Source organism: Salvelinus alpinus, chromosome 27, assembly GCF_045679555.1.
Source record: "Salvelinus alpinus chromosome 27, SLU_Salpinus.1, whole genome shotgun sequence".
Taxonomy (NCBI): domain Eukaryota; kingdom Metazoa; phylum Chordata; class Actinopteri; order Salmoniformes; family Salmonidae; genus Salvelinus; species Salvelinus alpinus.
This window is the reverse complement of record NC_092112.1, coordinates 7226329-7238601: the sequence shown is the minus strand read 5'-3', so window position 1 is coordinate 7238601 and position 12273 is coordinate 7226329. Positions and strand designations below refer to the sequence as shown.

The window sequence follows — 12273 nt, the reverse complement described above, 5'->3', positions numbered from 1 at the left end:
CTATCCTGCTCTGCTCTATCCTATCCTGCTCTGCTCTATCCTATCCTGCTCTATCCTATCCTGCTCTGCTCTGCTCTATCCTATCCTGCTCTGCTCTATCCTATCCTGCTCTGCTCTATCCTATCCTGCTCTGCTCTGCTCTATCCTATCCTGCTCTGCTCTATCCTATCCTGCTCTGCTCTGTTCTATCCTGCTCTGCTCTATCTTGTTCTGCTCTATCTTGCTCTGTTCTGCTCTATCTTGCTCTGTTCTGCTCTATCTTGCTCTGTTCTGCTCTATCCTGCTCTGCTCTATCCTGCTCTGCTCTATCCTATCCTGCTCTGCTCTATCTTGCTCTGTTCTGCTCTGCTTTATCCTGTTCTGTTCTATCCTGCTCTGTTCTATCCTATCCTGCTCTGCTCTGTTTTATCCTATCCTGCTCTGCTCTGCTCTATCCTATCCTGCTCTATCCTATCCTGCTCTGCTCTATCTTATCCTGCTCTGCTCTATCCTATCCTGCTCTGCTCTGCTCTATCCTATCCTGCTCTGCTCTATCCTATCCTGCTCTGTTCTATCCTGCTCTGCTCTGCTCTATCCTGCTCTGCTCTATCCTATCCTGCTCTGCTCTATCCTATCCTGCTCTGCTCTATCCTATCCCGCTCTACTCTACCCCGCTCTACTCTACCCCGCTCTCTCTACTCTACCCCGCTCTGCTCTACTCTACCCCGCTCTGCTCTACTCTACCCCGCTCTGCTCTACTCTACCCCGCTCTGCTCTACTCTACCCCGCTCTGCTCTACTCTACCCCACTCTACTCTACCCCACTCTACCCCGCTCTACTCTATCCTGCTCTGCTCTACTCTACCCCGCTCTGCTCTACTCTACCCCGCTCCACTCTACCCCGCTCTACTCTTACTCTACCCCGCTCTACTCTTACTCTACCCCGCTCTACTCTACCCCGCTCTACTCTACCCCGCTCTGCTCTACCCCGCTCTGCTCTACTCTACCCCGCTCTACTCTGACTCTACCCCGCTCTGCTCTACCCCGCTCTACTCTACCCCGCTCTACTCTACCCCGCTCTGCTCCGCTCTACCCCGCTCCGCTCCACTCTACCCCGCTCCGCTCTACTCTACCCCGCTCCGCTCTACTCTACCCCGCTCTACTCTACTCTACCCCGCTCTACTCTACCCCGCTCTACTCTACCCCGCTCTACTCTACCCCGCTCCACTCTACTCTACCCCGCTCCGCTCTACTCTACCCCGCTCCGCTCTACTCTACCCCGCTCCGCTCTACTCTACCCCGCTCCGCTCTACTCTACCCCGCTCCGCTCTACTCTACCCCGGTCTACTCTACTCTACCCCGCTCTACTACTCTACCCCGCTCTACTCTACCCCGCTCCGCTCTACTCTACCCCGCTCTGCTCTACTCTACCCCGCTCTACTCTACCCCGCTCCACTCTACTCTACCCCGCTCTACTCTACCCCGCTCTACTCTACCCCGCTCTACTCTACTCTACCCCGCTCTACTCTACCCCGCTCTACTCTACCCCGCTCTACTCTACCCCGCTCCGCTCTACTCTACCCCGCTCCACTCTACTCTCCACTCTAATGATGCCTATCTATTCCTGATTTAACAGCAGGGTTGGTCCTGGTCAGTCCCTGGATGGGAGACCAGATGCTGCTGGAAGTGGTGTGGAAGGCCAGTAGGAGGCACTCTCTTTCCTCTGGTTAAAAAATAAATATCTGTGTGTGTGTATATATATATATATAGCAGGGTATATAAGCGGGGTATATATATATATATATATACTGCTCAAAAAAATAAAGGGAACACTAAAATAACACATCCTAGATCTGAATGAATGAAATATTCTTATTAAATACTTTTTTCTTTACATAGTTGAATGTGCTGACAACAAAATCACACACATTATCAATGGAAATCAAATTTATCAACCCATGGAGGTCTGGATTTGGAGTCACACTCAAAATTAAAGTGGAAAACCACACTACAGGCTGATCCAACTTTGATGTAATGTCCTTAAAACAAGTCAAAATGAGGCTCAGTAGTGTGTGTGGCCTCCACGTGCCTGTATGACCTCACTACAACGCCTGGGCATGCTCCTGATGAGGTGGCGGATGGTCTCCTGAGGGATCTCCTCCCAGACCTGGACTAAAGCATCCGCCAACTCCTGGACAGTCTGTGGTGCAACGTGGCGTTGGTGGATGGAGCGAGACATGATGTCCCAGATGTGCTCAATTGGATTCAGGTCTGGGGAACGGGCGGGCCAGTCCATAGCATCAATGCCTTCCTCTTGCAGGAACTGCTCACACACTCCAGCCACATGAGGTCTAGCATTGTCTTGCATTAGGAGGAACCCAGGGCCAGCATATGGTCTCACAAGGGGTCTGAGGATCTCATCTCGGTACCTAATGGCAGTCAGGCTACCTCTGGCGAGCACATGGAGGGCTGTGCGGCCCCCCAAAGAAATGCCACCCCACACCATGACTGACCCACCGCCAAACCGGTCATGCTGGAGGATGTTGCAGGCAGCAGAACGTTCTCCACGGCGTCTCCAGACTCTGTCACGTCTGTCACATGTGCTCAGTGTGAACCTGCCTTCATCTGTGAAGAGCACAGGGCGCCAGTGGCGAATTTGCCAATCTTCGTGTTCTCTGGCAAATGCCAAACGCCCTGCACGGTGTTGGGCTGTAAGCACAACGCCCACCTGTGGACGTCGGGCCCTCATACCACCCTCATGGAGTCTGTTGGAGGTCATGTGGCCTGCTGGAGGTCATTTTGCAGGGCTCTGGCAGTGCTCCTCCTGCTCCTCCTTGCACAAAGGCGGAGGTAGCGGTCCTGCTGCTGGGTTGTTGCCCTCCTACGGCCTCCTCCCCGTCTCCTGATGTACTGGCCTGTCTCCTGGTAGCGCCTCCATGCTCTGGACACTACGCTGACAGACACAGCAAACCTTCTTGCCACAGCTCACATTGATGTGCCATCCTGGAGGAGCTGCACTACCTGAGCCACTTGTGTGGGTTGTAGACTCCGTCTCATGCTACCACTAGAGTGAGAGCACCGCCAGCATTCAAAAGTGACCAAAACATCAGCCAGGAAGCATAGGAACTGAGAAGTGGTCTGTGGTCACCACCTGCAGAACCACTCCTTTATTGGGGGTGTCTTGCTAATTGCCTATAATTTCCACCTGTTGTCTATTCCATTTGCACAACAGCATGTGAAATTTATTGTCAATCAGTGTTGCTTCCTAAGTGGACAGTCTGATTTCACAGAAGTGTGATTGACTTGGAGTTACATTGTGTTGTTTAAGTGTTCCCTTTATTTTTTTGAGCAGTGTGTATGTATATATATATATATATCCCAGTGCAGTGATTGGGGACATTGCTCTGTGTAGGGTGCCGTCTTTCAGATTGGACATTAAACAGGTGTCCTGACTCTCTGTGGTCACTAAAGATCCCATGGTACTTATCGTAAGAGTAGTGGTGTCAACCCCGGTGTCCTGGCTAAATTCCCAATCTGTCCCTCATACCATCATGGTCACCTAGTCATCCCCAGCTTCCAATTGGCTCATTCATCTCTCCTCTGTAACAATTCCCCAGGTCCTTTTTGTAAAAGGTGAATGTGTTGTCAGTCAACTGACCTGGTGAAATGAGGCTTAAACTAAACAAAGACAACGGCCTTCTAGATTGTTCCGAAATCATTCCTGTACTTAGAGATGAGTCAAATTGGCATTCCTGAAACATTATTTTGTTGATAGCTTAATTTCTCAGACTTCAAATAGTCTATTTGATTGCACCCAAATTGGCCATTTAACATTTTTAGGATTCATGTAATAATATTAAATAAATATAGTACTCAACATCTGATTTGCACAAAAACCTCTTATCAATGATTGGTGAAACGTCACCCGCGGACCCCACGCCCACTCCAATGGCCAGTATCAGTTCTCTGTGTTTGAGTTGTATGACGCTGCGGCATGTTGTATTGTTTCTTCATATAATGTATTCTCTATTTCAATAAAATAAGGTTTCAGGAATGCTAATTCGTGTATATGGTACTAACTACAGAACCGATTTCAGAAACAATCTGAGATGGTGTTTGTCGAAATCCTCTTGTGCTTTTTGAGGAGTGAGATGCCAACTCTCTGTTCCTCTCTATCTCCCTCTGATGCAGTGGGGCCTCGAGAATTTGATGTAAAATCCCATAGCGAAAGCTAGCTAAATGCTAACGAGCGCATTGGGAACATTGTATACAGTCTGTGTCTTAACTACTTGCAGGACAGACATCCCAGCTCAAAGTTATACAAGTAACTAAAAAATTCTGCTCACAGTTTGCTGCACACACAAAATAAATATTTGATAAATGAGAGGTTTCTCTGCTGTTACCAAGAGAAGCTTGATTTTGAAAGAAGCTAACCACTTAGATAGATTAATGGCTACTAAATTAGCAAACCAAATTCAAAACAGCAGAGTATTTAGCACATTTTAGACAGGTAACTTAGCAAACTTTTAGTTGTCAAGTCCATACTAGATGGGCTAGCGTGTGCTGCACTACAGTGAGTAACACGATCTGCGTTTTATATAAAGCATTGCACAAGTTGACAGATATTTACTTAAAAAGTAGCTACAAATATTAAAATGTATTTAAAAAAACTTTAAATAAATAGTTTTAACGGTATTGAAAAAACCATCCAGTGGCATTTTCCAAATACCCTGGTATACCGTCCAAGTCTGCTCTCTTCCTTCGTTTCTCCCTCTCTCTCTCATATCGCCTTCCACTGCTGTCGCAGACTGCATCTCTCGCTCTCTCTCGCTCTCTCTCGCTCTCTCTCGCTCTCTCTCGCTCTCTCTCACTCTCTCTCGCTCTCTCTCGCTCTCTCTCGCTCTCTCTCTCTCTCTCGCTCTCTCTCGCTCTCTCTCGCTCTCTCGCTCTCTCTCGCTCTCTCTCGCTCTCTCTCGCTCTCTCTCGCTCTCTCTCTCTCTCTCTCTCTCTCTCTCTCCCTCTCTCTCTCTCTCTCGCTCTCTCTCATATCGCCTGCCACTGCTGTCGCAGACTGCCTCTTTCTCTCCCTCTCTTTCTTCTCTCTCTCTCTCTCTCTCTCTCTCTATCCTCCCTCTAACCACCTGACACACTCGGAGAAGAGCAGAGATGTGCCTCCGACAGCCAGAGGAGGTTAGCCTGTAGCTAGCTAGCATTGTCTGTTAGCCTTTAGCCTGTCAGGACTTCAGTTGTGGTGGGGGGGGGGACTTTATCTACACAACACCCCCACCTCCAGCAGCTAGCAGAGGGGTGTGGTTTCCAAGGCTTGGCCAGACTGGCTGCTGGGACAGAGGGATGCCAGGGGGCTGTCTAAGGGGACCAGTGCGCAAGGAAAAGCTGAGGAAGGGGGGCAGTCGGTCGGTCATCCCTGCCCTCTTCACCATCAATGAGGAAGAGGAAGGACAGAAAGGTAAAGGAGCACAGAGGAGGAAAAGAGGTATGTTTGGGGGGATAGAGGGGATGGCCGGGGGGTTCAGGGGTCACTGGGGGGTTCAGGGGTCACTGGGGGGTATCTACAGGAAAATAGACTGCTGTGTGTCAGGGTTTCTGACATTTGACAGGCAGCATTTTAAAATGACTGAAAAAGTACCAGACCCATATGCATTGGGTGCTTAACCTGACTAGGGCGTCCACCCCCGGCGACCTGACTAGGGCGTCCACCCCCGGCGACCTGACTAGGGCGTCCACCCCCGGCGACCTGACTAGGGCGTCCACCCCCGGCGACCTGACTAGGGCGTCCACCCCCGGCGACCTGACTAGGGCGTCCACCCCCGGCGACCTGACTAGGGCGTCCACCCCCGGCGACCTGACTAGGGCGTCCACCCCCGGCGACCTGACTAGGGCGTCCATCCCCGGCGACGGAGACCTGACTAGGGCGTCCATCCCCGGCGACGGAGACCTGACTAGGGCGTCCATCCCCGGCGACGGAGACCTGACTAGGGCGTCCATCCCCGGCGACGGAGACCTGACTAGGGCGTCCATCCCCGGCGACGGAGACCTGACTAGGGCGTCCATCCCCGGCGACGGAGACCTGACTAGGGCGTCCACCCCCGGCGACCTGACTAGGGCGTCCACCCCCGGCGACGGCGACCTGACTAGGGCGTCCACCCCCGGCGACGGCGACCTGACTAGGGCGTCCACCCCCGGCGACGGAGACCTGACTAGACCTCACTAGCCTGTGTCAATCTACTAACCCCAATATAATACATCTACCTTTCTACTATTGGTCAGCTTGTTGAGAAGGAAGTAGTCTGTTCCAAACAGACTCTGGGACAGTTGTGGGACGATAGATCCCAGATTCATACAACCACTAAGCCTAGGCTACATTAAAAAAAAACATAAGTCTGATGCAACAGATGAGAACATTTTAGCATAACATGTTAATACATTTTTCCTCACATTTTATAAAGCACAGCCGTGTCCACAAGGCAGTAGGGCAACGCGTCAATGTTTGTTCCATAATGCAATTAGCTTGGAAAATACTGTTGTCGATAGATCATTGTACATCGTCTGTTTCACTTGACAGAGATGAAAATGTCTGTTTAGAAATGTAGAATGAGTGCCTATTACAAAAGTTCCAGGGGGGGCTTTTAGACACATTGAATGCAATAAAGTTCAAATTTGGGGGGGGGGGCTCTAAATATTGCTCATTTAACCAATATCCTATTTGTTTAAAATGCAGCAGTACTGATAGATTCTGTCTGATTAGATTCTGTCTGATAGATGTTCGGCTCATACTAGGCTCTGTACCTGTATTCAGTGCCCTTGTGATAAATACACACGCCAATTTTAAATCCACTAAATTAAGCAAATTAACCTATTAGACATGACCGGTCAAATATATTTCCATCAATGAAGAAGATAAAAAGCATTGTATTGCAATGGGATTTTTTTCTTCTTCTGGAGAATTCTTCTTCTGGCAATTTTATTTGTTTGCTTTAGTTTTTTTGCCAAAAGACCGCTATTACCGGCTAACGACAAACCCGTGTGTGTGGGGTGGGTGACAGACTGCTATCTACGCAGTTTTATGTTAGTCGGCACTCTGCAGGTGACAACCCCTGTGACAAGCTGGAGATGTGTTCTCCAATAACTGGCACAGCTGAGTGTGAGATTCTGGTGTAATGCTGGAGAGATGACACCAGGGGGTGTCTGTGGTGTGATGCTGAAGAGATGACACCAGGGGGTGTCTGTGGTGTAATGCTGGGGAGATGACACCAGGGGGTGTCTGTGGTGTGATGCTGAAGAGATGACACCAGGGGGTGTCTGTGGTGTAATGCTGGGGAGATGACACCAGGGGGTGTCTGTGGTGTGATGCTGAAGAGATGACACCAGGGGGTGTCTGTGGTGTAATGCTGGGGAGATGACACCAGGGGGTGTCTGTGGTATACTGCTGGGGAGATGACACCAGGGGGTGTCTGTGGTGTAATGCTGGGGAGATGACACCAGGGGGTGTCTGTGGTATACTGCTGGGGAGATGACACCAGGGGGTGTCTGTGGTGTAATGCTGGAGAGATGACACCAGGGGGTGTGTGTGCCAGGCTGTGTCTGGGGCAGAGAAATGGGTACTGTGGAGAGAGAGGGGGAGATATTCAATCAGTCACCAGAGTCCCGTTAATTCAGTCAGTCTGTCACAACAACTTCGCCCTATCAACAGGCTAGTGATGATGACACTGGGACTTTGTTTAGTTTAGTGGTGGTAGTAGAGGTGACTATGTAGTATTGCAGTAGAACGTTGTGTGGCTGGTGTGTGTGTGGTCCCTGTTTGTTCTTGGGGAGTGACTGCTCACCTGTAACTGCCGTGTATGTGACTAGGCGTGTGCAGGAATCGGCTGACAAGGTGAGAATGGGCTGACAACAGGGCAGCAGGGGGGAGTGCCAGGGCAATCAATCAATCAAATGTATTTATAAAGCCCTTCTTACATCAGCCGATATCTCAAAGTGCTGTACAGAAACCCTGCCTAAATCCCCAAACAGCAAGCAATGCAGATGTAGAAACACGGTGGCTAGGAAAAACTCCCTAGAAAGGCCAGAACCTAGGAAGAAACCTAGAGAGGAACCAGGCTCTGAGGGGTGGCGAGTCCTCATCTGGCTGTGCCGGGTGGAGATTATAACAGAACATGGCCAAGATGTTTAAACGTTCATAGATGACCAGCAGGGTCAAATAATAATAATCACAGTGGTTGTCGAGGGTGCAGCAAGTCAGCACCTCAGGAGTAAATGTCAGTTGGCTTTTCATAGCCGATCATTAAGAGTATCTCTACCGCTCCTGCGGTCTCTAGAGAGTCGAAAACAGCAGGTCTGGGAAAAGGTAGCACGTCCTGTGAACAGGTCAGGTTTCCATAGCCGCAGGCAGAACAGTTGAAACTGGAGCAGCAGCACGGCCAGGTGGACTGGGGACAGCAAGGAGTCATCAGGCCAGGTAGTCCTGAGGCATGGTCCTAAGGCTCAGGTCCTCCGAGAGAGAAAGAAAGAGCATACTTAAATTCACACAGGACACCGGATAAGACAGGAGAAGTACTCCAGATATAACAGACTGACCCTAGCCCCCCGACACATAAACTACTGCAGCATAAATACTGGAGGCTGAGACAGGAGGGGTCAGGAGAAACTGTGGCCCCATCCGATGATGCCCCCGGACAGGGCCAAAGCAACCACCAACTTACCATCCTGAGACAAGGCCGAGTATAGCCCACAAAGATCTGTGTTATGGTGGTATATATGAGGTCTACTGTGTTTTGAGGTCTACCGTGTTATGGTGGTATATATGAGGTCTACTGTGTTATGGTGGTATATATGAGGTCTACTGTGTTATGGTGGTATATATGAGGTCTACTGTGTTATGGTGGTATATATGAGGTCTACTCTGTTATATGGTGGTATATATGAGGTCTACTCTGTTATATGGTGGTATATATGAGGTCTACTGTGTTATATGGTGGTATATATGAGGCCTACTGTGTTATGGTGGTATATATGAGGTCTACTGTGTTATGGTGGTATATATGAGGTCTACCGTGTTATGGTGGTATATATGAGGTCTACCGTGTTATGGTGGTATATATGAGACCTACTGTGTTATGGTGGTATATATGAGGTCTACTGTGTTATGGTGGTATATATGAGGTCTACTGTGTTATGGTGGTATATATGAGGTCTACTGTGTTATATGGTGCTATATATGAGGTCTACTGTGTTATGGTGGTATATATGAGGTCTACTGTGTTATGGTGGTATATATGAGGTCTACTGTGTTATGGTGGTATATATGAGGTCTACTGTGTTATATGGTGGTATATATGAGGTCTACTGTGTTATGGTGGTATATATGAGGTCTACTGTGTTATGGTGGTATATATGAGGTCTACTGTGTTATATGGTGGTATATATGAGGTCTACTGTGTTATGGTGGTATATATGAGGTCTACTGTGTTATGGTGGTATATATGAGGTCTACTGTGTTATATGGTGGTATATATGAGGTCTACTGTGTTATATGGTGGTATATATGAGGTCTACTGTGTTATATGGTGGTATATATGAGGGCTACTGTGTTATATGGTGGTATATATGAGGTCTACTGTGTTATGGTGGTATATATGAGGTCTACTCTGTTATATGGTGGTATATATGAGGTCTACTGTGTTATGGTGGTATATATGAGGTCTACTGTGTTATGGTGGTATATATGAGGTCTACTGTGTTATATGGTGGTATATATGAGGTCTACTGTGTTATATGGTGGTATATATGAGGCCTACTGTGTTATGGTGGTATATATGAGGTCTACTGTGTTATGGTGGTATATATGAGGTCTACTGTGTTATGGTGGTATATATGAGGTCTACTGTGTTATGGTGGTATATATGAGGTCTACTGTGTTATATGGTGGTATATATGAGGTCTACTGTGTTATATGGTGGTATATATGAGGTCTACTGTGTTATGGTGGTATATATGAGGTCTACTGTGTTATGGTGCTATATATGAGGTCTACTGTGTTATATGGTGGTATATATGAGGTCTACTGTGTTATGGTGCTATATATGAGGTCTACTGTGTTATGGTGGTATACAGTGGGGAGAACAAGTATTTGATACACTGCCGATTTTGCAGGTTTTCCTACTTACAAAGCATGTAGAGGTCTGTAATTTTTATCATAGGTACACTTCAACTGTGAGAGACGGAATCTAAAACAAAAATCCAGAAAATCACATTGTATGATTTTTAAGTAATTAATTTGCATTTTATTGCATGACATAAGTATTTGATACATCAGAAAAGCAGAACTTAATATTTGGTACAGAAACCTTTGTTTGCAATTACAGAGATCATACGTTTCCTGTAGTTCTTGACCAGGTTTGCACACACTGCAGCAGGGATTTTGGCCCACTCATCCATATAGACCTTCTCCAGATCCTTCAGGTTTCGGGGCTGTCGCTGGGCAATACGGACTTTCAGCTCCCTCCAAAGATTTTCTATTGGGTTCAGGTCTGGAGACTGGCTAGGCCACTCCAGGACCTTGAGATGCTTCTTATGGAGCCACTCCTTAGTTGCCCTGGCTGTGTGTTTCGGGTCGTTGTCATGCTGGAAGACCCAGCCACGACCCATCTTCAATGCTCTTACTGAGGGAAGGAGGTTGTTGGCCAAGATCTCGCGATACATGGCCCCATCCATCCTCCCCTCAATACGGTGCAGTCGTCCTGTCCCCTTTACAGAAAAGCATCCCCAAAGAATGATGTTTCCACCTCCATGCTTCACGGTTGGGATGGTGATCTTGGGGTTGTACTCATCCTTCTTCTTCCTCCAAACACGGCGAGTGGAGTTTAGACCAAAAAGCTCTATTTTTGTCTCAACAGACCACATGACCTTCTCCCATTCCTCCTCTGGATCATCCAGATGGTCATTGGCAAACTTCAGACGGGCCTGGACATGCGCTGGCTTGAGCAGGGGGACCTTGCATGGGCTGCAGGATTTTAATCCATGACGGCGTAGTGTGTTACTAATGGTTTTCTTTGAGACTGTGGTCCCAGCTCTCTTCAGGTCATTGACCAGGTCCTGCCGTGTAGTTCTGGCTGATCCCTCACCTTCCTCATGATCATTGATGCCCCACGAGGTGAGATCTTGCATGGAGCCCCAGACCGAGGGTGATTGACCATCATCTTGAACTTCTTCCATTTTCTAATAATTGCGCCAACAGTTGTTGCCTTCTCACCAAGCTGCTTGCCTATTGTCCTGTAGCCCATCCCAGCCTTGTGCAGGTCTACAATTTAACCCTGATATCCTTACACAGCTCTCTGGTCTTGGCCATTGTGGAGAGGTTGGAGTCTGTTTGATTGAGGTTGTGGACAGGTGTCTTTTATACAGGTAACGAGTTCAAACAGGTGCAGTTAATACAGGTAATGAGTGGAGAACAGGAGGGCTTCTTAAAGAAAAACTAACAGGTCTGTGAGAGCCGGAATTCTTACTGGTTGGTAGGTGATCAAATACTTATGTCATGCAATAAAATGCAAATTAATTACTTAAAAATCATACAATGTGATTTTCTGGATTTTTGTTTTAGATTCCGTCTCTCATAGTTGAAGTGTACCTATGATAAAAATTACAGACCTCTACATGCTTTGTAAGTAGGAAAACCTGCAAAATCGGCAGTGTATCAAATACTTGTTCTCCCCACTGTATATGAGGTCTACTGTGTTGTGGTGGTATATATGAGGTCTACTGTGTTATATGGTGGTATATATGAGGTCTACTGTGTTATATGGTGGTATATATGAGGTCTACTGTGTTATGGTGGTATATATGAGGTCTACTGTGTTATGGTGGTATATATGAGGTCTACTGTGTTATGGTGCTATATATGAGGTCTACTGTGTTATGGTGGTATATATGAGGTCTACTGTGTTATATGGTGGTATATATGAGGTCTACTGTGTTATGGTGGTTTATATGAGGTCTACTGTGTTATGGTGGTATATATGAGGTCTACTGTGTTATGAGGTCTACTGTGTTATGGTGCTATATATGAGGTCTACTGTGTTATATGGTGGTATATATGAGGTCTACTGTGTTATATGGTGGTATATATGAGGTCTACTGTGTTATGGTGGTATATATGAGGTCTACTGTGTTATGGTGGTATATATGAGGTCTACTGTGTTATGAGGTCTACTGTGTTATGGTGGTATATATGAGGTCTACTGTGTTATGGTGGTATATATGAGGTCTACTGTGTTATGGT

General features: G+C 47.5%; 1 protein-coding gene across 2 annotated transcripts in view; it reads left to right on the top strand.

Annotated features, from left to right (window-relative positions):
- map7b (microtubule-associated protein 7b) overlaps window positions 1–12273 on the top strand; it is an 89410-nt gene that overhangs the window by 15526 nt on the left and 61611 nt on the right. The window contains exon 1 of one of the 2 annotated variants that reach the window (XM_071369304.1): window positions 5019–5472. The exons of the other annotated variant lie outside the window; for it this stretch is intronic. Within the exon in view, the coding sequence (XP_071225405.1) occupies window positions 5331–5472 (142 nt within the window). The 5' untranslated portion in view covers window positions 5019–5330. Of the gene's footprint in view, window positions 1–5018; window positions 5473–12273 lie in introns of those variants that run through there. 2 annotated transcript variants of the gene reach the window in all.